This window comes from Chlorocebus sabaeus, chromosome 24 (genome assembly GCF_047675955.1).
Source record: "Chlorocebus sabaeus isolate Y175 chromosome 24, mChlSab1.0.hap1, whole genome shotgun sequence".
NCBI classification, from domain to species: Eukaryota; Metazoa; Chordata; class Mammalia; order Primates; family Cercopithecidae; genus Chlorocebus; species Chlorocebus sabaeus.
Window position 1 is genome coordinate 54176407 of NC_132927.1, and position 26411 is coordinate 54202817.

The following is a 26411-nucleotide window of genomic DNA, read 5'->3' on the forward strand; positions in this document are numbered from 1 at the left end:
GACAGGAGGATCACTTGAGGCCAGGAGATTGAGACCAGCCTGGGCAACATAGTGAGACTCTGACTCAACAAAAAATTTAAAAAAATTACTTGGGTGTGGCGGTGTGTGCCTGTAGTCTCAGCTACTGGGGAGGCCAAAACAGGAAAATCCTTTGAGGCCAAGAGTTCAAGGCTGCAGTAAACAATGATGGTGTCACTATACTTCAGCCTAGGAGACACAGTAAAACCTTGTCTCAAAAAACAAAAAGAATATGGTCTCTCTTGGCAAATGTTCCTTTTATACTTCAAAATAATGTATATTCTGCTGCTGTTGGACAGAGTGTTCTATAAATGCCACTTCAGATTGGTTGATAGTGTTCAAGTCTTTTATATCCTTACTCATTTTCTATCTATTTGTTATATCATGTATTGAGAAGATATTGAAATCCCTGCCTATAAAGTGGATTTTTCTGTTTCTCTTTGCAGTTCCTTTAGTTTTTTGCTTCATGTATGTTGAAGCTGTGTTATTGGGTGCATAAATGTTTAGGATGGTATATCCTCTTGATGGATTGATCCCTTTATTGTTATGAAATGATTTTCTTTATCCCTGATAATATTCTTTTCTCTGAAATCAATTTTGTCTGCTATAAATATAGCTGTTTCATCTTTCTTTTGATTAGCATTGGCGTGATATATCTTTTTTTTTTATTTTTTTTGAGGCAGAGTCTTTTTCTGTTGCCCAGGCTGGAGTGCAGTGGCGCGATCTCGGCTCACTGCAAGCTGCGCCTCCTGGGTTCATGCCATTCTCCTGCCTCAGCCTCCCAAGTAGCTGGGACTGCAGGTGCCTGCCACCATGCCTGGCTACTTTTTTTTTTTTTTGTATTTTTAGTAGAAATGGGGTTTCACCATGTTAGCCAGGATGGTCTTGATCTCCTGACCTTGTGATCAACCCACCTCGGCCTCCCAAAGTGCTGGGATTTTAGGCGTGAGCCACTGTGCCCAGCCCGATATATCTTTTTTTATTCTTCTATTGGATTGGTGCAAAAGTACTCACTGTTTTTGCCATTACTTTTAATGAAGGCAGCTATTTTGCACCAACTCAATACATTTAACCTATTTGTGTTTTTATATTAGAAGAGCATTTCTTTTAGGTGGTATATATTTGGGTCTTTTTTGTTTTTTGAAATGGAGTCTTGCTGTGTTGCCCAGGCTGGAATGTAGTGGCGTGATCCTGGCTCACTGCAACCTCCGCCTCCTAGGTTCAAGTGATTCTTCTGCCTCAGCTTCCCAAGTAGCTGGGACTACAGGTGCGTGCCACCATGCCTGGCTAATTTTTGTATTTTTAGTAAAGACAGGGTTTCAACATATTGGCCAGGCTGGTCTCGAATTCCTGACCTCATGATCCTTCAGTCTCGGCCTCCCAAAATGTTGGATCTTAAAATCGTATAAGAATCTTAAAATCGTATACTTTCATTTCTTCCCAAGTTTTATGCTATCGATGTAATGCATGCCTTTATGTTATAAACACCACATTAGATTGTTATTAATTTGGTTAAGCAATCATTTTTGTTTTAAAGATGTATAAAGTATAAAAAAGTTCTTGTATATTTACTCATAAAGTTGTTATTTCTTGTCCCTCTGTTCCCTTATATAGATTCATATTTTTATCTGGTTTCATTTTTCTTCTGCCTGTTGAAGGTTCTTTAGTTTTTATTTATTTTTTATTTGTTTTTTGAGATGGAATCTTGCTCTGTCACCCAGGCTGGAGTGCAGTGGTGTGATCTCAGCTCACTGCAACCTCTGCCTCCCAGGTTCAAGTGATTCTTCTGCATCAGCCTCCCGAGTAACTGGGACTACAGGCTCATGCCACCACGCCTGGCTAATTCTTTTGTATTTTTGGTAGAGACGGGGTGTCACCATATTGGCTAGGCTGGTCTCAAACTCCTGACCTCGTGATCTGCCTGCCTCTGCCTCCCAAAGTGTTGGGATTACAGGTGTGAGCCACTGCACCTGGCCGGTTCTTTGACATCTCTTGTAGTACAGGGATATGAAATCTATCCGTTTTCCTATGTCTGCAAGAACTTTTATGCCTTTATTTTTGAAAAATTTTGTTTGCTGGGTTTAGAATTCTTTGTTTTCAGAGATGTTACTATACTACCGTCTGCTTGTATTGTTTCCAGTGAAAAATCTGCCATCATTCTTATCTTTATTCTTCTGTCTGTATCTTTTTTCTCTGTATAAATTGTTTTAAAAAATTATGTAGCTTTCTTCATGTTTCTTGTGCTTGGGGCTTGTTGAGGTCCTTGAATTTATTAGTTTATACATTTAAAAAAACAAATTTGAAAAAAATTTCAGCCATTTTCTTTAAATATATATTTATATATTTAATTATAATTTATATATATTTAATTATAAATATATATATATTTCACTCCTCATCTCTTCTCCTTTGGGGGCTTCAACTACATATTTACTAGGCTGCTTGAATTTGTTCCACATTTCACTGATGTTCTTTTCACTAAAAAAAAATTATTTTTACTTCTATGTGTTTCATTCTGAATAGTTTCTGTTGCCAGGTTTTCAAGTTCACTAATCTTTTTTATATATATATATTTTAGAGACAGGGTCTTGCCATGTTGCCCAGGCTGGTCTCAAAATCTCTGGCTCAGGCAATCCATCATCCCCCTTGGATTCCCAACGTGCTGGGATTACAGGTGTGAGCCACCATGCCTGGCCTGATATTTTTTTCCCCCTGCAATGTCTAATCTGCCATTAATCGCATCTTGTGTGCTTTTCATCTCATGCATTATGTTTTTCATCTCTAAAAGTTTGATAGGATTCTCTTTCTGTCTCTTTTGTGTCATCCAGGCCTTGGTTCACTGCAACCTTTGCCTCCTGGGCTCAAGCAGTTCTCTTGCCTCTGCCTCCCAAGTAGCTGGGATTTCAGGTGCATGCCACCGTGTCTAGCTAATTGTTGTATTTTTTGTAGAGACGGAATTTTGCCATGTTGCCCAGGCTGGTTTTGAACTCCTGAGCTCAGGTGCTCTGCCTGTCTTGGCCTCCCAAAGTGCTGGGATTACAGGTGTGAACCACTGTGCCTGGCATTGTGCTTTTATTTTCAGGGTGGTAGATATTTTTGTATTCTTATAAATATTGAGCTTTGTTCTAGGACACAGTTAAGTTACTTGAAGTAGTTTGCTTTTTTCAGATCTTGCTTTTAATATTTGTTAGATGGGAATAGAACAGTATTTGTTTTGGGATATATGCCATTACTGATGCAAAGCCCTTCTGGATATTGCCACAAATGTCCCATGAATGATGAGTTTTTTTTCAGTTTGGAGGGTGGAAATAGGTCCTATGTGGATGCTGGGTACTGTTAACCCTAAACCTTTTGGGTTGTTCTTTTCCTGGACTCATACCATTTTTGGATATGCAGGTGCTGATCGGTACTCAGCTGTATATGCAGTGGGATCTCTGCAGACCTTTAGTATTCTTTCTTTGTACAGCTCTCTCCTCTTCGCTACTCTGTCCTTTGAACTCTTTCTGGACTCTCAGCTGTATCTCCTCAATTGAGGAGTCTTCCAGTCACTGCCTGGCTTCCCCTCCCTGCCATTTCAGCCTGGAAGCTCCCAGTGCAGTGAACTGGGGCATTCATCATGTTCACCTCGTTTCTTTCTCATCTTTCAGGAATCACTCTTCTTCCTTGCCTGATGTCAAGTGTCTTGCACACCATTGTTCTATATATGCTGTCCAGTTTTTCAGATGGGAAGGTAATTTCAGTTCCTGTTTTGGAAGAAATGTCAAGGTTGACATCATGATTTATGGCCTGAAAAAGTCCAAGTTTAACCTTGCCATTTCCTAAGGTGGAGAAGACTGTGGGAAGAACAGGTGGTGGTAGTGGGAGTGGTGGGAAAGTCAGGCTAAGTTTGAAGAGCCTGTTGGATATTGGAGTAATTGATGTTAGAGAGGCAGCTGTAATCAGCAAGCTCCAGTCAGAGGAGAGGTCTGGGCAGGAGATACACATTTGTGTGTATCAATGTGAAGATGGTATTTACAGCCATGATACCGGATGAGATCCCCAAGGAAGTATAGTTAGAGTATTGGATTAATCCTATTTTTTATTTTCTGTATTTTCTGGTACTTTGACATCTTGGTTTTGCTGGCGTTGGAGGGACTGCTGCTCCCAGGGTCAACTAATTCTTAGAGATAGGTAGCAGCTCTCTTGGGAGTATGCTTTTTTTCTTTTGAGATGAAGTCTCACTCTGTCATCCAGGCTGGAGTATAGTGGTGTGATCTTGGTTCACTACAACCTCTGCCTCCCGGGTTCAAGCGATTCTTGTGCCTCAGGCGCCTGAGTAGCTGGGATCACAGGTGCCTGCCTCCACACCCAGCTAATTTTTTTGTATTTTTAGTAGAGGCAGGGTTTCACCATGTTGACCAAGCAGGTCTTGGACTCCTGACCTCAGGTGATCCACCTGCATTGGCCCCCTAAAGTGCTGGGATTACAGGCGTGAGCCACCCACTGACGGGAGTGTGCTTGTCATATGCAAATCAACCAATTCAGAGCCCATACCTCATAACCACCTACTTCATCAGGCTCTTTTACTCTGTACTACTATGCTCCTGCCCTAATTCCCCCATCATTAGGTAGTAGACAACTAGGGACAGCTCCTATGCCCCAGAGCCCAATGAAATTATTCAAAGTGACCAGTCCTATCCTGTTTACCCTGCCTTGACCATTCCTTCACATGGAATAGCAGCAAAGGCTCTTGTCCACATTTTCCTGCTTTCCCCCTCTGCCTTTGATTCTGGTGCTTCTTTCCCTACGTGGCCTGGCATGGCATGCCATCATGCCATCTATTTCTAGAGACTTTGTCTGTAAAGGCTTCTGCTTTCATGGTAATCATTTCTGTGTTTGTGTGTCTTACCGCATGTGATTGAAACAAATCCCAATACCCTTGTAGTAAGTATAGAAGTACCAGCCCTGGCTAAATGGATACATATATTACCTCACCTCATTTAATCTTCATAGCAGCCCTATGAGGTGTAGGTACTATTATTATCTTACTTTTATAGATGAAAAAACTGAAGTAGGGAAAGGTTACGTAATTTGCCCAAGTCCACCAGCTTCTGTGTGGTAAAGTTGGGATGTAGCCTGAGACACTCTGAAGTCCTGTGTTCTTAACTACAGAACTATCCCATGTGTGGTCAGGGTGGGGTTCAGTCTGAGGTTAAATTCTTTTAATATGTTTACAAACTGCAACTCGTTTTTTTCCCCTAAGACATGATGAGCTTTACTTTGCTGTCTAAATGACAACGTAAAGGTTAACATCTGGAAAAGAGAACTTGCAGACTGTGGGCCTGATTTCTTGGGGATGAGGAGTTACAGTTTCATTTTTCTGATGGACAGCACACATGTGTGCCATGGGATCCTGCCAGATTAGGAAAGAGATGCTGGATTCTCTCTGATCAAAACTGGTCCAGTCTGTGTGGCAGAATCTTGTCCATTTAAAGCTGAAAAAAATGATCAGCTGGACTTTCCATTCTCAGAAGATGCTGAAAAGGGATGATAAAAAAATTTCCCCCATTATCATAATATTTATTATTCATAAGAAATTTGGGAAATACAGGTCAGGCATAGTGGCTCACACCTGTAATCCCAGCACTTTGGGAGGCCAAGGCGAGTGGATCTCTTGAGCTCAGGAGTTCGATACTAGCCTGGGCAACATGGTGAAAAACCCCTTCTCTACTAAAAATACAAAAATTAGCCAGGCATGGTGGCGGGCCTCTGTAGTCCCAGCTACTTGGGAGGCTGAGGCAGGAGAATCACTTGAACTCAGGAGGCAGAGGCTACTGTGAGCCGAGATCACGCCACTGCACTCCAGCCTGGGCGACAGAATGAGATTCTGTGTCCAGAAAAAAGAAATTTGGGAAATACAGAAAACCTATATAGAAGAAAAAAGTACTCTTATAATTTCACACCCCAGAGATACCACTGTTAACATTTCATTCCTTTGGGTCTTAGGTTTCTGACTAGAAGAATTAATCAAAGGTCAGTTTGGGGTCTGTCGCCTTCTCTTTCTGTGTCTGCCTGTCTCTCTGTGTGTGGGGTGTGTATGTATGACTATCTGATGGTCTCATTCCTCTCTGTCACTTACACGACCCTAAGCCCCATTGGAGATATTGCCCAGTTCTGATGGGGAGCCCCATGGATTCAGTCTGACTTTGATAGCTTTCTGCGTAGCTTGGGGACTAGGGCCCCTGCTCTTGGGGCTTTAGATGTGGGTAAAGGGATTGCTTTGACTCCATCTTGCCTAATCAATAACTAATCAACACTGAGTTGATCTTATTAGCTATTAATTGCCTCCCTCCCAAACCCCAAACCAAGCTGGCTATGACAATGCTTTTCACTAATATGAGGCAGATTAAAACTCATTACATAATCCTAGCACTTTGGGAGAGCAAGGCGGGCAGATTACTTGAGGTCAGGAGTTCAAGACCAGCCTGGCCAACATAGTGAAACCTCATCTCTGCTAAAAATACAAAAATTAGCTGGGCGTGGTGGTACATGGCTAAAATTAGTTAGGAGGCTGAGGCAGGAGAATCACTTGTATCTGGGAGACAGAGGTTGCAATGAGCTGATACTGCACTACTGCACTCCAGCCTGGGTGTCTCAAAAAAAAAAAAAAAAAAAAAAAGAAAAAGAAAAAATGTCTCACAAAGTTTGAAGTGGACAGGTGCCTGTGGGCCTAAGGATGGCCTGGTAGTGCCTGGAGTGTGAGGCATCTCCTCTGCTGTGGCAGGAGCTGGGCAGATGGGCCCTTTGGCTGCTGGGTTGAGGGTGTTCAGGGCTGCAGCAGTCTCTTCTGGGCAGCAGCAGTCTGGGCGTGGTGGCTCATAACGGTAATCCCAGCACTTTGGAAGGCCGAGGTGGGTGGATTGCTTGAGCCTGGGAGATGGGGACTACTGTGAGCCATGATTATGCCACTGCACTCCACTCTGGGAGACACAGCGAGACCCTTTCTCAAAAAAAAATTGTGCAAATTTATGGAGTATGTGGGAAATTCTTACACATTTATAATGTGTGGTGATTAAGTCAGGGTATTTAGGGTAGCTATCACTTGAGTATAATGCAGTTTTCTTTTTTTTTTTTTTTTTAATTTATTATTAAACTTCAAGTTGTAGGGTACATGTGCACAACGTGCAGGTTTGCTACATATGTATACTTGTGCCATGTTGGTGTGCTACACCCATCAACTCGTCATTTACATCAGGTATAACTCCCAATGCAATCCCTCCCCCCTCCCCCCTCCCCATGATAGGCCCCAGTGTGTGATGTTCCCCTTCCCGAGTCCAAGTGATCTCATTGTTCAGTTCCCGCCTATGAGTGAGAACATGCGGTGTTTGGTTTTCTGTTCTTGTGATAGTTTGCTGAGAATGATGGTTTCCAGCTGCATCCATGTCCCTACAAAGGACACAAACTCATCCTTTTTTATGGCTGCATAGTATTCCATGGTGTATATGTGCCACATTTTCTTAATCCAATCTGTCACTGATGGACATTTGGGTTGATTCCAAGTCTTTGCTATTGTGAATAGTGCTGCAATAAACATACGTGTGCATGTGTCTTTATAGCAGCATAATTTATAATCCTTTGGGTATATACCCAGTAATGGGATGGCTGGGTCATATGGTACATCTAGTTCTAGATCCTTGAGGAATCGCCATACTGTTTTCCATAATGGTTGAACTAGTTTACAATCCCACCAACAGTGTAAAAGTGTTCCTATTTCTCCACATCCTCTCCAGCACCTGTTGTTTCCTGACTTTTGAATGATCGCCATTCTAACTGGTGTGAGATGGTATCTCATTGTGGTTTTGATTTGCATTTCTCTGATGGCCAGTGATGATGAGCATTTTTTCATGTGTCTGTTGGCTGTATGAATGTCTTCTTTTGAGAAATGTCTGTTCATATCCTTTGCCCACTTTTGGATGGGGTTGTTTGTTTTTTTCTTGTAAATTTGTTTGAGTTCTTTGTAGGTTCTGGATATTAGCCCTTTGTCAGATGAGTAGATTGCAAAAATTTTCTCCCATTCTGTAGGTTGCCTGTTCACTCTGATGGTAGTTTCTTTTGCTGTGCAGAAGCTCTTTAGTTTAATGAGATCCCGCAGTTTTCTAAATATAGTCATTCTTCTCTGCTCTCAAACATTGAATTTATCCCTTCAAGTTTACTTTATGTTTGTACCCTTTAATCCACTTCTCTTCATCCTCGCCCTTCCCACCACCCATATTTCCTAGTTTGTTATCTGTTTTTCCACTTTCTACCTCCAATATCACGTGTTCTCTCTTATATGTGGGAGCTAAAACAAAAACAAAAACAAAAAAACTCCTTAATTTCTAAATTTCCTGTGTGATTCACTTGGCAACTAATTATATAGGATCTTTGAACGCTTCTTCCACCTTTGTTGTCAACTGTTATTTAACTCCTCACATGATTTTATGGCCCCCAATATGTGTTAATTACATCAGCATCCTACGTGGCACTGAAGAGTGTAAGTCCATCCTCATGGTTCACTCTCTTGGTTGACTGAGTTGGGAGAAGGCAGGTGCCAGGTCCCCACAGGGTACCGGGGTCCCTTGTCTTCTGCATGTGCCCATGGCCTCATCCTGCCTCAGAGGCTTAGCTCTTAGAAGGTAGGACTCTTATATACCAAGGCCCTCAGTTGGGCTGCAGGGATGACTGTGGATATGCAGCCTGGGGGCAGATGGGGCCACCTCCCAACCCTGGAAGGACCGGTGAGCACCCAGATGTGAATTAAGGCTGCTCTCTGTCCTAGACAACCTGCCCAGATGCCTTCTCCATGTGCCTCATACCCCTCACTACAGTGACTCCTCCAGTTAATAAGAGATCCCTGCTAAAGTTTGCTGCACCAAAGAACCCTAGATTTTGGAGTATTTTCTAGACCTTCGTTTGATATTTATTAGTGATTTCTTTTCTTTTCTTTTTTTTTTTTTTTTGAGATGGAGTCTTGCTCTGTTGCCCAGGCTGGAGTGCAGTGGTATGATCTCAGCTCACTGCAACGTCCGCCTCCTGGGTTCAATCAATTCTCTGCCTCAGCCTCCCAAGTAGCTGGGATTACAGGTGCCTGCCACCATGCCCGAATAATTTTTTTGTATTTTTAGTAGGGACGGGGTTTCACCATCTTGGCCAGGCTGGTCTTGAACTCCTGACCTCATGATCCCCCTGCCTCAGCCTCCCAAAGTGTTGGGATTACAGGCATGAGCCACTGCACCCGGCCTAGCAATTTGTTTAGAAACAAAACAACCTAGTTTGTCTTCTTTAAAGATAGCAAAACTTGCTTCCTTGAGGTGCTGTGAAAATTAAAAGATAAAATACCTATGACCATGTTTTATAAAACGTGGCAATCCAAACAAGCAAAGCATAATTGATATGTCTGAGGGGTGGGTGGCAAATACTTTAACTCTGTGTTCCTTGAATGAATCATTAGTAAGTTAGACTTGGTTAAAAGCCTTGAACGCTTATTTCTAGGGAGGGGGACCCAGACTAGGTAAGTTTTGATGAAGAGGAGGAGATAGGAAGCACTGGGCCATGTATGAAGGGCGGCCTCTGTATGAGGTTGGAGTTGACTGCCCTATGTACCAGGAAGCTGGACACCAAGGGAGAAGGTGTGTGTGTGTGTGTGCGCGCGCGTGCGTGCGTGTGTGTATGTGTGTGCTTGTGCATGCGCCCGCCCTGGACATTGTGGGGTAATGAGGGTTTTCAAGCAGAGCAGGAAGGTGAAGGGAACAAGGTCTAGGGAACAGTCTGCACTCACACCTCTCTGGCTCTGGCCTGTCTTCCTGCAGGTGCACCTTCGCTCTGCCAGGCGTCTCTGTGAGCTCTGCTGTGCCAACCGGGGCACCTTCATCAAGGTCGGCCAGCACCTGGGGGCACTGGACTACCTGTTGCCAGAGGAGTACACCAGCACGCTGAAGGTCCTGCACAGCCAGGCTCCACAGAGCAGCATGCAAGAGATCCGCCAGGTCATCCGAGAGGATCTGGGCAAGGAGGTACCCACCTTTGCGGTGGGGATGGGCCTGGGTTGGGATGCTTCAGAAAAGGCCCCGGCTGAATTCTTGCAGTCTCGGCCAGGGTGCTGGGGATCCACCAGTGACACAAAACCAAATGTCACAGCCACTCTCAGTGCTGAAATCAAAGAGGTTAGAAGGAATCTCAGTGGCCCTCAGTGAAACATACCAGTTCAACCATATGAAATAGTTCCTATGAGACTGTTACTGACCTGAAACCTATATATGATTCATATGGTTCAACCTAATAATATCTGTCACTTACTGAAGGTTTAGTGCCTTATTGAAGCTTTATCCTCAGCAGGGCTTTCAAGCCCATCCCATCTGGTTTCCACCTACCTGTCTATAAGTTGGTGGGGCAGAGTGACACTGGTTTAGACTCTAGAGCCAAGAGCTTGGACCTTGCACAAATGATTGATCTTGGCACCTCACTTTCCTTATCTGTAGCCCACCACATAAGGTTGCTGTGCGGATTAGATGGGATAATGAATAGAAGGTGCTTAGTGTAGTACCTGATGTAGAGCAAGTGCTCAACAAATATTAGCTATTATTTGTATAGTAATGGTGTTCTATACTATTATGGTTATTTCCCCATGCTCTGGTCCCATTGTGCTACCTGTCTCAAGCTCACTATGTTCTCTTAGTCCCCAGTGCTTGTACCATGGTCTACCATCTGCCTGGTGTCTTTGCTTCATTCTCTACTTGTCAAGTGACTTCAGGCCATCTGCCTGTCTGTCTACCTAGCTAGCAAATCCCAGGCAGGGTGCTAGGTGCTGGGTTTCCCGTCACCCGAGCTCTTCTAGGAAGTCTTCTGTGACCCTTCCTTGACCGATCTTATCCCTCCTTTGGGCTCTGCAGAACTTTGCTCCCTGCACGTGTGCAACTTGTGGATTGATTAGTTGTGTCTAAGGGTTTCCCTGCAAGCCATAGTCTTTGAGGATGAAGACCACGACAGTCCTTTTACTCTGTATTTAGGGCTCCGAAACAATACCTAGCAGGTGCCCTGGGGCTGCTTAAAGAGCCAATGGGTGAACTAGAAATAGTGTCCTTAGGCTACTTGGCGCAGGGCCGGGAGAGTGGGGCAGAGGTTTGATAAAGACCAGTGGTTCCCTTTTTACAGGGAACTGGCCCTGACCATTGGTCCCTTAATGTGGAGCTGGCCCCAGGTATACAGCATCCATCCAAAGGTATCCCACTTCTCAGAGGTATCCTGGCCTGGAGCGGGGCTTGGATCACACAGGGGGTGAGCATAGAAACGTCTCTGACTTCCCTGCCACTGAGGAACATTTCCTCCAAAGCGGGGGACAGTGAGTGAAAGGTAAACCTGATCTGTGGCTGGAGTCAGGGAGCAGGCTGCAAGCTGGGAGGAGCAGGGGCAGGAGAGAAGGACCCTAGGCAGAGGGGACTGAATTGGCACAGTGCCGGCCCACGCATGGCTTTGCCTCTTAACAAGACTCTTGGCCCCCAGCTTCTAACAGCACGAGATTCACCCCAAAATTAAAACTAAATAAATCACGGTAATAACAGTGTGAAGTGCATCATTGCTGGCGTGTGGCAGCTCTCTGGGGGTGGAAAAAAGGAGCAGAAGGCAGCAGGTTAACCCTTGGAGGCTGACTTGTCTGGAGAGCTGGGGAGGGAGGTGGGACAAGGGCATGTCAGTGGCTGTCCCCAAGCCAGGGTGGAGTGAGGGAAGTTTGGAGTGTCAGCAGTCATGGTGGCCCACCCAGCTGGCTAAAGAATGTTTGGGGTTGGAGGACGTCGCCTGCTCTTCAGGGCCCCTTCTCCAATCCCCTCCACCCCCTGCCGATTAGCCCTGAGCACAGTGGCCATGTGGCTCCTGCCCCACAATGCTTCTTTAGCTCCCTGAGAAAATGGGCCACTGTCCGTGTCATGGTTCTGAGGGGAATCCCTCATAGCTGGGGAGCTTCTTCAGAGCCTTTTGGGTTCTTACCAGGGCCCCACAGGCACACACTCCGTCTTCCCTGCCATCTTCCTCCTCCTCCCCCTGGGAAGATGGCATTTGTTCCCTGGTGACACACTTTCCCAGTGTGTGGGTGGAGGGAGGGGAGCGGGGCCATGTGGGAAGAAGGGTGGGTGCGTGTGGGGGTGTGAGGGCGGGGGAATGTCACTCACTTGGCATTTCCAACCTCCTCCAGCCCCTCCCATGACACTTCTCGGGGAGCAGTCTCGCCCCCAGGATGCTTGAGTGGGCCCCACTCATCCTCAGCTCCATGCCAGCCCAAGACCTGTAGAAAGCTCTGTTTCATCCCTGGCTTAAAAGAGGCTGTCAGTCTTGCCTCACCACCTTCCTAGGTCCCGGTCCTCGGATAGGCTTGAGGTTACCTTGGACTCAGAGATTCCGTAAGTGTTCCTAAAGCTCAGACTGTAGAGAGTAGAGGCACGGTGAGAGAGACACTTGGATGGCCAACAGCAGTGTTAGAGGTCACTATGTCCTCAGACCCGTCCCTGTCGCAGGCAGGTGGGGCCCGGCCCTGTGGGGTGTTGCCAGCATGGGTGTGGGGTAAGATTGAGGGTGCAGTACTTCTGGACCCCACGGTTCATATACATTTCTTGATCAGTCAGAATTTCTGCACATCAGCTGGCACCATCAGTGCAGAGGTGAGGGCACTTGAAGGGGCACCATCCTTGCATAGCATTGGCTCAGACAGGGAGTGTGCTGGGGGCCACATTGCTAAGGGAGGGCCCATGACAAGCAGCAGGATGAGACCTCACGTCCTCTAATTCCCAGGCTGGTGATTTGTCCTCTACATAACAGCTTCTATTTGGCAGGAAAAAGAAGCAGTGTGTGTGTCTGTGTGTGTATCTTGGAAGTTTCTCAGCTAGTATTACCAGAAAGAAACTTACTTTTTTCCTTTGTTTGGATGTTAGGCTTATATACTGAAATACAGGTTCCAGGAGGCAAACAGGAGCCCAGCCTCTGGGAAGTGGGGTCGTGTCTGTCTCCTTAAAAGTCACCTGGCTCTCGACTGGGTCGGGGATGTTCCCAGCCTTGGTCCCCTTGACTGCCCTTGGGGCCGTGGGTCCAGATGCAGTGCTGACCTTGGCCAGCAGATGGCGCCTGAGCTTACAAGTCAGGGATGGTTGTGAAGACCTGGCCCTTCCCTTTTGAGGGATCCCTGACCAGGTGGACGAGACTGGGGCTCTTTCTACTCTTGGGCATGGTTCATGCTATTGAAGGAACCCAGACTGACATCTCTACACCCTGAATGGGTATGCATAGGTCTCAGCCACGAGGCTGTTGACCACTCTGGGCGCCTGAGCCCTTGGCTGCATGTTGGAGGACGTGGCATTGGGGTTAGTTGTTCTCTGATGCTCCGCAGTCTCTAATGGCTAGTGATTCTGTGCCTGAGCACTGTTTCCTTCATTCCTTCTCTCTCCTGCTGGTCTACGCAGTTGGTATTTAGCGAAAAAGGACAGTGATGAACACTTGGGTGTAGCCAGGGATGAGTATGACCTTGTTCCAGTCCTCACAGTCCAGGGGCCTGGGAGGTTCACTCATGGTAATACATGGCCACATAGTGCTCAAGGAGCTTGCCGAGGAGAGAGAGGTTGCCTTGGGCAGATGGAGGCTTTCTGAAGCAGGTGGCCTCTGACCCAGCCCCTTAGAGATGGATGGAATTGGAGGACGTGGATGTTGGAGGAAGTGGTTACTGATTAATAAGCTGGGCTCAGCAGACGTGCAGGGACAGGAAAGCATAAAGCACGGAGGTGAACAGTGAAGTCTTGTTGATTACAATGTGGCATTCAGCCGGTGAATAGTGGAGCAGAGATTGTAGGTTTGGGACTGAGGCCACATTATGAAGGGCCTAGAATGTTCTTTTCAGAATGTGAGCCTGAGGGAGAGAAGGACTTGGGGAGGGACTGATCAAAAGAAGGATGAAGAAACTGAGATATACGGAGTGGGGTGGGGCATGTGGTTGGGTGATTGAAGGAATTTGCCAAATAGCTTGAATTTTTAGTAATGTGGGAGATGAGGTTATCTTTGAAAAGGGGAGGAAGATATAGATGGGGAGGTCTGAGGTGGGTGGGAAGCTTGGGGACAGAGTTATCGTGGGAATTAAGGGATGATCTGTAGAATTGTGAACCGCACTGTGCTGTTATCTTTGGTCATGTACACACACACACATCTATATCTGCCCCCTTGACATACAGACAAGTCAGATCTTGTTACAGCCTATTTCAAGAAATGGTCCAAGCCGTGCATGGTGTCTCATGCCTATAATCCCACTGGGAGGCTGAGGCAGGTGGATCACTTGAGGTCAGGCGTTCGAGACCAGCCTGACTAACATGGTGAAACCCTGTCTCTACTAAAAACAGAAAAATTAGCTGGGTATGGTGGCGGGCGCCTGTAATCCAAGCTACTTGGAAGGCTGAGGCAGGAGAATCACTTGAACCCGGGAGGCGGAGGTTGCAGTGAGCTGAGATCAGCCTACTGGACTCCAGCCTGGGCAAGAGAGTGAGACTCTTGTCTCAAAAAAAAAAAAAAAAAAAAAAAAAAGAAATGATCCGGTTATGTCCTAGAATATAGTTGTACCAGATAAAGTTCTTTCCACCTCTGAAATCCCATGAGAAACTGAAGGAAATGAGGCCAGCTGCTGGCATGGAGCACAGAAATACCTCTGTTAGGGGCAATGCTTTTATTGGTGCCTGGGTGCTGTGGTTTGGCTTTTGTACTTCGAAATTAGTTTTTATCAGTTTTTCATACCCTGATCTTTCCTCCCAGGGGACCTTGTTTTACAGCTCCCCATAGTATCTAGGGACAAGTGTATGTTGCTGGTGCTCTGTGTTCTTGATGTACCATCCGACTGGAGTTTCAATGAGAATGAAGGAGAGAGAAGGTGCAGGGGTACCGTTGTGCAACAGGTAGAATAATCATATCCAGTTGTTTTGTAAGAGCCTGTGGGTGCAGTGGGAGGGCAGCTTGTCTTGTTTGCTCAAGGTTTAAACAAATGTTCAGAAAAGAGATAAAGAAGCCTTTCCTCCAAGAATATCAACGGTTTATCCTGCTCGGTGGTGGTGGCAGAGAGAAGGCACTGTAGGTGCAAGGACCGGCACGAACAAGGCAGAAGTGGAGAGACAGGCAGGAGAAGGGCTGCCTCGGTGAGGGGCACACAGCACCTCTGCTGTCCTATGGAGAACTTGATGGGAGTGGGGGAAAGGCACCCTCTTTTTGCATCCCTTCCTCTAGTCTATGGCAGGTTGGCCAGGGCTGGGCTGGATTTCATTCCTGTGTAAGTCAGGGCTCTCTAGAGAAACAGAACCAATAGGATATGAATGTGTGTATGTGTGTGTGTGTGTGTGTGTTTGTGCATGCATGTGTACTTCTCTGTGTGTATGGAGAGAGAGAGAGAGAGAAAGAGAGACCAACTGATGTTAAGGAATTGGCTGATGTGGGTTATAGAGGCTGGGAAGTCCAAAATCTGCAGAGTGACGCAGCAGGCTGGAGACCCAGGAAGAGCCGATGGTGCAGTTCAAGTCTGAAGGCTGTTTGAAGGTTACCTGCTGGCAGAATTCCTTCTTGCTTGGGGAAGGTCAGTCTTTGTTCTATTCAGCCCCTTATCTGACTGTATGAGGCCCACCTGTGCTATGGAGAGTAATCTGTTTTATTCACAGTCCACTAATATAACTGTAAATCTTGGCTGGGCACAGCGGCTCATGCCTGTAATCCCAGCACTTTGGGAGGCTGAGATGGGAGGATTGCTTGAGCCCAGGAGTTCGAGACAAACCTGGCCAATATAGTGAGACCCCATCTCTATTAAAAATTTTTTTTTTTTAAATTGAATTAATAAAACGAACTGTAAATGTCACCTAAAAGTACCCTCACACAGCTGAGTGCGATGGCTTATGCCTGTAATCCCAGGACTTTGGGAGGCTGAGGCAGGCAGATCACCTGAGGTCAGGAGTTCAAGACCAACTTGGGCAACATGGTGAAACCTCCGTCTCTACTAAAAAAAATACAAAATTTAGCCAAGTGTGGTCATGCACACCTGTAATCCCAGCTACTCAGGAGGGTGAGGCAGGAGAATCCCTTGAACCCGGGAGGTGGAGGTTGCAGTGAGCCAAGATCATTCCACTGCACTCAAGCCTCCCAGGTGACAGAGTGACACTCTGTATCAAAACAAAAACAAAAACAAAACCCCTCACAGAAACATCCAGAGTAATGCTTGGCCCAATATCTGGGTGCCGTGGCCCCGCCAGGTTGACATATAAAATTAACCATCATAATTCCCCATGTGGCCCTCTGCCAGGATTGCACATGTGTGCCCTCAGTCTGCTTTCACACGGCCTGGAGCTTCATAGCGAGCCTTGGCGGTAGGCAAGAGCCAAACTGCCTGTTGGTATATTGGCTTTGTGGCCTTGGGCATGATACTTACCTTCTCTGTCCTATCCCTCCATTTCCTGATCCCTAAAATTGGAATCATAACACTACCTGCCACCTAGGCTTGATGTGGGGATGGATGGAGTTAAAGATTGTGGAGCACCTAGAACAAGCTTGCTGCAGGGCAAGGGTCAGTAAACGTTAATAATTATCTCTGTGGCCGGGCATGGTGGCTCACGCCTGTAATCCCAGGACTTTGGGGGGCCGAGGCGGGCAGATCACGAGGTCAGGAGATCGAGACCATCCTGGCTAACATGGTGAAACCCCGTCTCTACTAAAAATACAAAAAATTAGCTGGGCGCAGTGGTGGGCGCCTGTAGTCCCAGCTACTTGGGAGGCTGAGGCAGGAGAATGGCATGCACCTGGGAGGCGGAGCTTGCAGTGAGCCAAGATCGCGCCACTGCACTCCAGCCTGGGCGACAGAGTGAAACTTCACCTAAAAAAAAAAAAAAATTATTATTTCTGTGTATTCTTCTGTGTGCTTTATATGAGCAGGAACTGGGGTTTTTGAGAGACTTGTAAATGGCAGAGTTCCATCTTTACCTAGGCTTCTGATAACTGGTACAACTCTGTCCCCTATGTAGTCATATGTTGCTTAATGATGGTGATATGTTCTGAGAAATGCATAATTAGGCGATTTTGTTGCTGTGTGAACATCATACTTACACAAACCTAGACGGGATAGCCTACGATATACTTGGGGTATATGGTTTAGCCTGTTCTTTTCAGAATATGAGACTGAGGGAGGCTTGATTCTAGGCAATTGTAACACAATGGTGAGTATTTATCTATCTAAACATAGAAAAGGTACAGTAAAAATATGGTATTATTAATATAATGGACCGCTTTTGCATATGTGGTCCATTGTTGACCGAAATGTTGGTCATGCGGCACGTGACTGTACTGTTTTGCTAGAATAATCCTCCTTTCTCTTCCTTTTCCTGATCAGTACCCAGCACTCTACCTGGCCAGCCCCTTCCCCGCTATTTTTGGAAATCCCCACAGGCTCCCTAAGGAGCAGCCTGGGTTTCTAGGGCTCTGTCTTCCACTTTAGGGGGTTACCTGGGGGGCAGCTCAGCTGGTTAGGGTTAATTGCTGCAGTTTCCCAAGGCTCTTTGGCAGCTTTCCTCTGGATTAGGGACTCTGACATATGTCCTCTTGGTCTCCAGGCAGGGCTAATTCCGTGGATGAGGGGTGAGCAGAGGTGGAGGTCTGGCCAGATTGCCAACGAGGAGTCACAGGTGCCCTTAGTCATGGAGTTGGTGGCTGTGCTGTATTTAGGACCCATTCGCCTAGCCCTCTTCACTTGTAAGGTGGCAGCCAGATTCGGCTTCCCTTACAGCGTCCTGGTGGGGCCAGGTGTGGACTGTGTCCAGGGCTGAGCATGCCCTGGGCTGGACTGGGAGTAGGGAAGTGGTTAGAGCAGAAGGGGGGTAGGAGAGCCCCTCCTACCCTGGGGACTGACTCCACCTGTGCCTGCAGCCCCCACAGGGGAGAGATGCCTCCAGGCTCTCATATTCTTTGCTGCCTTCTTTCCAGTGCTGATCCAAATTCTCCCCATCCTCCTCTTGTTTACTCATGTGCATTTACTAAGCACCTCCTCTGTGCCAGGTACTGTACCAGCCCCTGGGGTCCCTGCCCCCTGGAGTGCCCTGGCTCTGCCCCTTGGAGTGCCATTCTCCCATGCTGGCAGGGTCCAGATGAGGTCAGCTCACCCTCTACCAGCCCAGGCTGCATCACAGGCCCAAAGCTACCTGGAAGCCCTCCTGGAAGCCTTTGGCGATCTGTAGACTTGCTTCTCCTGGTCCTGAGCCCCACCTTTGTTTGTTCAGGCATCTGGTTTGTCTCCCTAGACTGTCCCTGAGAAGGGTACCAGATGAGTATTCTGGGAATGGAACAGAAGGATCTGGTGGCTGTGAAGCCATGTGTAGGAGAACTGGGGGCCAGGGAGTGGGATCACCTCCTCCCGGCTGGGCTTCATCCTGCCTTCCCAGCAGCTCTCAATAAAAAATACATTTGTATTAAAAACATAATGAAGAAGAAAAAAACCCATTTCCCCCCCAATAACGCTGACATCAAAAGAAGATTTTTATCAATTATGAGAGAGAGATTTTGGCCATAAAATTGCAATTTAACTAGTGGGAGATGGATGGCAGGAAGCATTGCTGTCAGTGCGGACGGATGGCCTGCCGTTAGTCACTGCGGGAGAGGCAAGGCAATGGTTGAGGTGGCCCTGGCTTGCACCTCCTGCTGATGGCCCATCTGGCCCGGCCTCCTCCCTGTGACCACTGCCCTCCTGCAGGCCTGTCCCCTGTCTTTGCCCTGCTCCCAGCCTGTGTCCTGCACCTTGAATCCCGGTGTCACCATGTTCTATGTCATCCTGGGTAAATTTTGTGATTTTGCTGAGATTTGGTTTCCTCATGTGTAAACAGGGATGATAAGAGAGCCTTCCCATGAACAGGGCTGCGGTGAGGATTGGATGCTATATCCCAGCCACAGTGGTAAATGCCAGTTCACTGTCAGCTATGCTTATTATGTGTAGAGTCATTGCGAGGATGAAATTTGGCAGTAAGACCGGCACCCTCATCTTGTATCCAGCACCTTGCCTGGTGCCTCGTTCTTCCTGAGGTTTAACAAATACTGACTCTGTTCACCTTCTGTTCAGTGGCAAGTGCTTTGGACAAAAGTCATCTGGGAGAATCACTCACGGGTTGTGAGGGCTTATAAATCATTTAATGCGACCCCCACATTTCACAGGTGAGGAAACTGAGGCTCAGAGAGGGGCAGTCACTTGCTCAATGACACAACTGGTTGGTGGTAGAAACAGGACTAGAACCCAGGTCTTCTGATTCCTGATCCGGTGCTCTTTCTCCTGGACTATTCTGTTTCAGATGGAAGCTCAGTGCCCAGAAGAGAGGGCAGCACTCAGTCGAGCCATCGGGCTGGCCTTGCTGTCAGAGCCACCCAGCGGGCCTCCGCAGCTTCCATCGTCCTTGGGACCTTGTGGTTTCCTGTGGACTTTGAGGAAGCCGCATTTTTCCTAAGTCCAGGATCCTATGGTTCTTTTTGTTCTTCTGCCAGTCTTTTGTCTTGCCAGTGGTTTGGGGTGATTATACTAATGTGCTCACCAGTTCACTCTCGGTCCACAGGCTGCACGTGGGGTGCCTCCCCTCTTTTGGGATCTAGTGCGCAGGGTCGTGCCCAAGCCCTCTGATCGGCTGGTGTGTCTGGACTGTTCCCTACCCACTTCCTGCAGATAAAAGGCCTCAGCCCACGGTGGCCCCATTCACTAACCCCGGGAAGGTTGGGGCCCACCACTTGTTGGTTTGCTCACCTAGAGAATACAGATTTGTGGAGCAACTGCTCTTCTCTTACCATGTGCCACCGCAGTGGGGGATATACAGAATGTTAACGCCGTGCCCCTCCCTCCAAAGCCAAGCAGGCAGAACCTAGCACAGAGGGAGTAATTAGAGAACAATTAAGCCCTCAGCTGTAGGGCTGATGGATGGGAAGTTCAGGGGAAGTTCAGAGACGGGTTCCTGGTGGTGGGGGTTTGGGCTTTGAACTGGTCCTTGAAGGATGAGTAAGATTTGAGGAGGGGAATTCTGAGGGCACACAGGGTTGGCAGTTGGTGGTGAGTGATGACCACAGGTAATTCAATGCCCAGAGAGCCGACAAGCTGGCCTGGAGTGGCAGGGAGCTTTGGTTGGATGGCGTATTGGTTTTCTAGGGCTAGCCCCAAACCTGTGGCTTAAACAACAAATGTATTGTCCCACAGTTCTGGAAGCCAGAGGTCTGAGATCAAGGTATCAGCAGGGTGGGTTCCTTCTGAGGCCGTGAGGGAGGATCTGTTCCAGGCCTCGGCCCCAGCTTCTGGGGGTTTGCTGGCAATCTCTGGTGTTCCTTGGTTTGGATATGCGTCTCCCCGATCTCTGCCTTCATCTTCACATGGTATCCTCTTCATGTGGGTGTCTGGCTCTGTGTCCAAATTTCCCCTTTTTATAGGGACACAGTCATATTGGATTATGATTGTGCTACTCCAGTGTGGCCTCATCTTAACTAATTATGAATATATCTGCAATGACCTCGTTTCCAAATAAGGTCACGTTCTAGGCTGGGGTTAGGACTTCCACATATGAATATTTGGGGGGCACGGTTCAGCCCACAGCAGATGGGTGCATTAGATCTTCTGTAGTTGTAAGGATCTTAACTCCAACTTGAACGAGCCAAGGCAAAAAAGGAGATGTGTTGCATTGTAGATAGGGTTGGGCTAGAGTTGGGCCTTGGGGCGCTCCTCTGGGACTCTTGTATCTCTCCCGGCAACTTCTCTCTGTGCATCAGCCTCGTTCACAGCTGCTTCCCTCCATGACCAGCTGCCATTGGCAGCTTTTACCCTCACGTCTTCTCAGCTTCACACCTAAGAGAGCCTGACCCTGCTCCCCAATTTCAGGACTCCGATTGACTTAGCCTAAGTCAGATGTTGTACTGGCTTAAATAGTGTCTGCTCCACCCCACCCCACTTTTCTTTATAAATTACCCAGCCTCAGGTATTTCCTTATAGCAAGGTGAGAACAGACCAACACAGATGGGTAAAGGCAGACAAGGTGGTAGGTATTAGTGTTGGTGGATAATAACATATGGCTGTGTTTATTTGGTACTTGTTATGTAGTGTACATTGGCTGGATGTGTTACAGATATTGTTTTGTAACCTTTACAACAACAGCAAGGCTGGTAGATTACCATTCTGGTTTTCCATTTGAGGAGGCAGAGGCCCTGAGAGGGTAACAGCCATGTTCACATAGCTAGTAAGAAGCAGAACCAGGATTTGAGCTCTGATGATGACATCTCCACTCTTCCTGCTATGCAGCTCCTAGCCCTGCAGAAGGATTGGTTTCTGGGGGACATTAAAGAGAGCCATAGGCATTGGGTCTTGCTGTGGCAAGTTTTAGGGTATCTTCTGAGGTTCCAGGTCTTAGAAGTAAAGTCAAATCGGCTAATAGTGTGTGTATGTTCTTGTGTGTGCCCAAGACTGATAACGAGACATTTTAGGCAAAGTGAGCTAATGGTGTAGGATGGATGGAGGGCTCCCAAGGAGGGGCCCTTTGAGGAGCCTCTTTCCATCATCCATATCTGGCAAAGGTGAGCTCTCCCTATGGAGCCTTTTTAGCTGTCTCCCTAAGCTAGGGCAGGTGCCATTTTTCTCCCCTCAACATCTCCCTGGAGCTCAGAGCGTGAGTGTCCCAGGCTGGGTGGTGAGTCAGGAGGCCGTAGCCTGGAGGACAAATGCCATGGTCACGGCTCTTGAAGGACCTGCCTTGGCAGTTGGCCCCATGCCTTAGGGGACTGCCACAGGGGTCACAGAGCCCTCATTTCCTCCCTGACTGGAACTCATGGGCTTCCTTCTCTTCCCCAGGGAGACGGGGAATGGGTCTCCCTGCAGGCTGCTCAAGGTTGGGGCTGTCGGTATGGGCAGAGTGGATGTGATTGCAGTGGCTTCTGATGCCTCTCCCTGTCTCCTCGTGACCCAGAGGCCTGTTCTTCCTGGTGATAGCCCCAGGAGAAGGGATGGCTTGTTGGAGGAGCCTCAGGCCTGCCCACATGTACAATGAACATACTGGCCAACATGGCCAAATGAGTGAGGGATACGTGCTTGTCTTAGTTTGGGCTTTCCTAAAAACAAGCAATAATTTGAGTAAAAGTGATTTTGTGGGATGCTCAGATGCTGCCAGTAGGGAAGTGGGGACCTGGTTCAGGAAGGAGGAGGCAGCTGGTAACTCTCTGCTCTTAAACCAGTGGCTACTGTGGGCAAAATCAGGTCAGTCCTGTGGGCAGATTTGGAAACATTGTCAAATACGTTCCTTTCACCCATCCCACCCAAGGGCTGAGGTGGGATATTCATTCATACAACAACTTTCTAACTTCTTTTTTTTTTTTTTTTTTTTTTTTTTTTGAGACAGAGTCTCATTCTGTTGCTCAGGCTAGAGTGCAGTGGCATGATCTCTGCTCACTGCAACCCTCGCCTCCAGGGTTCAAGCAATTGTCCCGCCTCAGCCTCCCAAGTAGCTGGGATTACAGGCATGTGCCACCAAGCCAGGCTAATCGTTGTGGTTTTAGTAGAGACAGGGTTTCCCTATGTTGGCCAGGCTGGTCTCAACCTCCTGGCCTCAGGTGATCTGCCCATCTTGACCTCCCAAAGTGCCCAGCCCTAACTTCTTTAACTGACAGCTGCTCCTGGGGGCTGATACTTCCTGAGACTTGGAAGTCCCAGGAAGTCTCTGGCACAGATGCAAATCCTGGGGCTTATGCAGGAGCTGGAGGGAAGCACTGTCAGGGCTAGGCCAGCATCATCTCCTACAAGCCTCACAAGTGCTCTGTGAGAGTAAGTACTGTTTTTATTATTCCTATTTCACAGAGGTACAAACTGAGGCCAGAGATGTTAGGTCTCATGCCTGAGTCACTCAGAGAATGTGAGCAGAGTCAGGTCTGGCTTCGGAACCCAGGCTTCTAACCCCAGCATTCTGTGGCTCTTTGCAAAGTGTCCTGTGCTTTTCACAAAGGTTTCTCATCCTAGCAGCTTACGCCTTCTGTCAGCATTCCTAAGCGGGAGGCAGGGCAGGCAGATGAGGAACCCTCGCAGGTCAAGGAACTGAATATTTACCTTTTCCTCTGTCCTGGGCATGAATTAGATGTTTTCAAATGCATGGTGTCATCTAGTCCTCACAACAGCTCCGAGAGATTTCCCATCACTTCCAGACATAGACGCTGAGACTCTGAGACGTTAAGTAACTTCCTCAGGGTCACACAGCAGGACGATGGCTGAGCCAGGAACTGAACTTGAGTGTCACCGGACTCCAGAGACACACACTTCGGTTACACAGGCTGCTTCTAGGAGGCAAGTGACCCAGGAGACCTGCCTGTGAGGTTGGGCGGGGCCAGCACCTTTCCTCTGACCCCACATCTTGCCTTCCGCTCTGGGCTGGCCTCTGACCTGTGTTCCTTAAAAGCCAATCATAAGGTGGCCAAGGAGGTCCTTGAAGAAGGGGGAAGTGGGGTGTTAGGCTCTTCTCTGTCTTACCCCTGGGAAAGGTGCTACCCCTCTCTGCTCTCCGGTGGGGGACTGGCCTTGGGAGAGAGTAGGGGTGCCCTCTTGCTCTCCTGCCTGCCTCCTTGGAGCCGGGTCTTCTCCTACTGCTGCCGCCAGGTCCTCTTTCCCCACTCCTTTTTGTTTTTTTTTGAGATGGAATTTCGCTCTTGTTGCCCAGGCTACAGTGCAGTGGCGTGATCTTGGCTCACTATAACCTCTGCCTCCCGGGTTCAAGTGATTCTCCTGCCTCAGCCTCCTCAGTAGCTGGGATTACAGGCGTCTACCACCATGCCCAGCTAATTTTTTGTATTTTTAGTAGAGACGGGGTTTTATCATGTTGGCCAGGCTGGGCTCGAACTCCTGACCTCAGGTGACCTCCCGGCCTTGACCTCCCAAAGTGCTGGGATTACAGGAGTGAGCCACTATGCCCGGCCTCCCCACTGCTTTTAAAAAAGTTTTAATGTTTAATAGTTTTTAGGGTACAGGTGGTTTTTGGTTACATGGGTAAGTTCGTTAGTGGCGATCCTGGGATTTAGTGCACCTGTCGCCTTAGCAGTATGCACTGTAACCAATAAGTAGTCTCTTATCCCTCACCCCCTCCCCATCGCTTTCTACCTGCTGCTGCCACTTGGCAGCAGAGGGAGCCGAGCCCTCCACGTCTAGCTGATTTATGTTCACTGTTAAAACAATAATGTTTAATCTGGAAAGGGCTAATCAATTTTTTATGCTGATTATGAATAGGCCAGCTGTGCCTGCTTCTTTATTCATGGAGCTTCAGAAACAAGCCCATTTCCCAGGCCAGGCCTCCTTGGTGATTTATGCCATGGGAGGCCCTGTTCAAGGGGAGCTCATCCATGGCTTTACCTGTGCCACTTTGGAAGGGAAGCCTCGGCAGCTGCTGGCACGTGCATGAGTGTGCGTGTGCGTGTGTGTGCCTGCATGTAACCAGGCAGTGTAGCCTTACCCCAGGTGGAGAACTGGACTGGAATATGTACTTGTGTTTGAATGTGTGCACGTGTGTGTGTGTAGGTTTGCTGGGATGATGCTGGGTGATACGCTTTGGCTCTGTCCCCACGCAAAGCTCATCTTGAATTGTAGCTCCCCCGTCCTGTTCTTGTGATAGTGAGTGAGTTCTCACATAATCTGATGGTTTTATAAGGGGCTTCCCCCTTCACTGGGCACTCATTCTTCTTCTTCCTGCCACCATGTGGAGAAGGAAGTGTTTGCTTCCCCTTCTGCCACAATTATAAGTTTTCTGAGGCCTCCCCAGCCACACTGAACTATAAGTCAGTTAAACCTGTTTTCTTTATAAATTCCCCAGCCTTAGGTATGTCTTTATTAGCAGTGTGAGAACAGACGAATACACTGGGCTACCATTAGGATGGAAGGTGGTAGTTACAGGATCACGGCATTAGAAAGGCTAACCAGGATCAAGTACTCGAACACTCTGCTTTTACAAGTGAGGAACTAAGACCCAAGGTGAGGTGTCTTCGCTGAGGTCCCATAGCTGGGTGGTGGCAGAGGTGGGACTGTGGGACTAGACTGCCCCCCGTCCCCGTACTCTTACTGAGAGTGCAGAAGTCTTTCCACAGTGGTACAAATAGGGCAAGAGGGTTGGAGGAAGGAACTGCATGGGCAGCTTTGCTTGAGTCCTCTTGATTCATCACAACTACCCTGGTGCCTCTGAGAAGCTTGCATTTCAGGTACAGAAAGAGTTACAGACTTCACTTTGAAAGAGGTCAGCACTAGAAGAGAGAAAGTTATCGGAGGTTTGGGCTACAGCATTTGAGTGTTCTTGGAATCCACAAATAGGGTTGTAGGAGGGGTCGTTGGGGCTTTCTGGAGGAGGTGAGACGTGAGCAGAACTTTAGTGTGGTCAAGAGGAGAATGTACAGGAAGGCATGAGAAGGCCTTTGGGGCAGGACTGAAGATGTCCTTTATAGTATCACCTGAGGGTGGGGTGTGAACCTTGAGGCCAGACTAGGGAGGCCTGTGTCTCCCAGGCTGGGGTGGGGCAGGTGCCTGGATGGCTTGAGTGTCCACAGGCGGGGGCTACTGTATGTGGACTCTGCGTGTCCCCTCCCCCTGCTGGGACTTCACCAATCGTTTGTGTATTCATTGTTTGACTTTGCAGGTGTTTATCGCGCTTCTGTGTGCTGGCCCCAGGGGTTATGTGGGTGAACAATCTACCATCAGGGCACTATGATCTGTTTATAGGGGAAGAGCAGCTGTTAAATGTGTAAGGAGAAAAATAAAGCTTTAATAACACCTGTGATAAAGTGCCCTAGACTTTTCCTCTTGGCATTTGAGTGACTGCAGGGAGGTTGCAGTATTGAAGCTGAGACCAGAGGATGGTTAAGGGACACGTGGATGGGACAGAGAGAACAAGAATGCAGAGACTTCAGGATGGGAAAGAGCCTGGGTCTGTCCAGGGACAGGAGGGGCTTGGTGGCAGCAGGGCAGGCAGAGACCCTGAAAGATGAGGCTGGAGAGCTGAGCTGGGTGTGCTGATGGGGTCCAAGGCTGGTGTGGGGAACAAGAGTAGAACTCACTGGAAGACCAGTTACGGGGCAGTTATGGTCATCCAGGCAAAAGGGGATGGTGGCTTGGACATAGGGAAGTGGAGAGGAGAGGAGAGGACTGACATATTTGCAGATGGAAACCACAGGACTCAAGGATAGGTTACATGGAGAGGCGTGGAGGAGGTGGAGGTGCCACAGTCACCTCCCCGGATTCTGGCATGCACAGTGGGGGGTGTTAGCGGGTCATCCTGCTGGCAGTTGGGGAAGGAATTTTCTACAATGCTGGAATTTGCATAGTTGCCCCCTCTTTCCTCAGGGTAGGAGTGAGTGGGTTGTGG

At 47.9% G+C, this 26411-nt stretch overlaps 1 protein-coding gene across 6 annotated transcripts in view; it reads left to right on the forward strand.

Moving 5' to 3' along the window:
* ADCK1 (aarF domain containing kinase 1) overlaps positions 1-26411 on the forward strand; it is a 128757-nt gene that overhangs the window by 43946 nt on the left and 58400 nt on the right. For all 6 annotated transcript variants that reach the window (XM_007987421.3, XM_073011201.1, XM_073011203.1 and 3 more), the window contains one exon: positions 9846-10049. In XM_007987421.3, coding sequence (XP_007985612.1) covers positions 9846-10049 — 204 coding nt within the window. The remainder of the gene's footprint in view (positions 1-9845; positions 10050-26411) is intronic.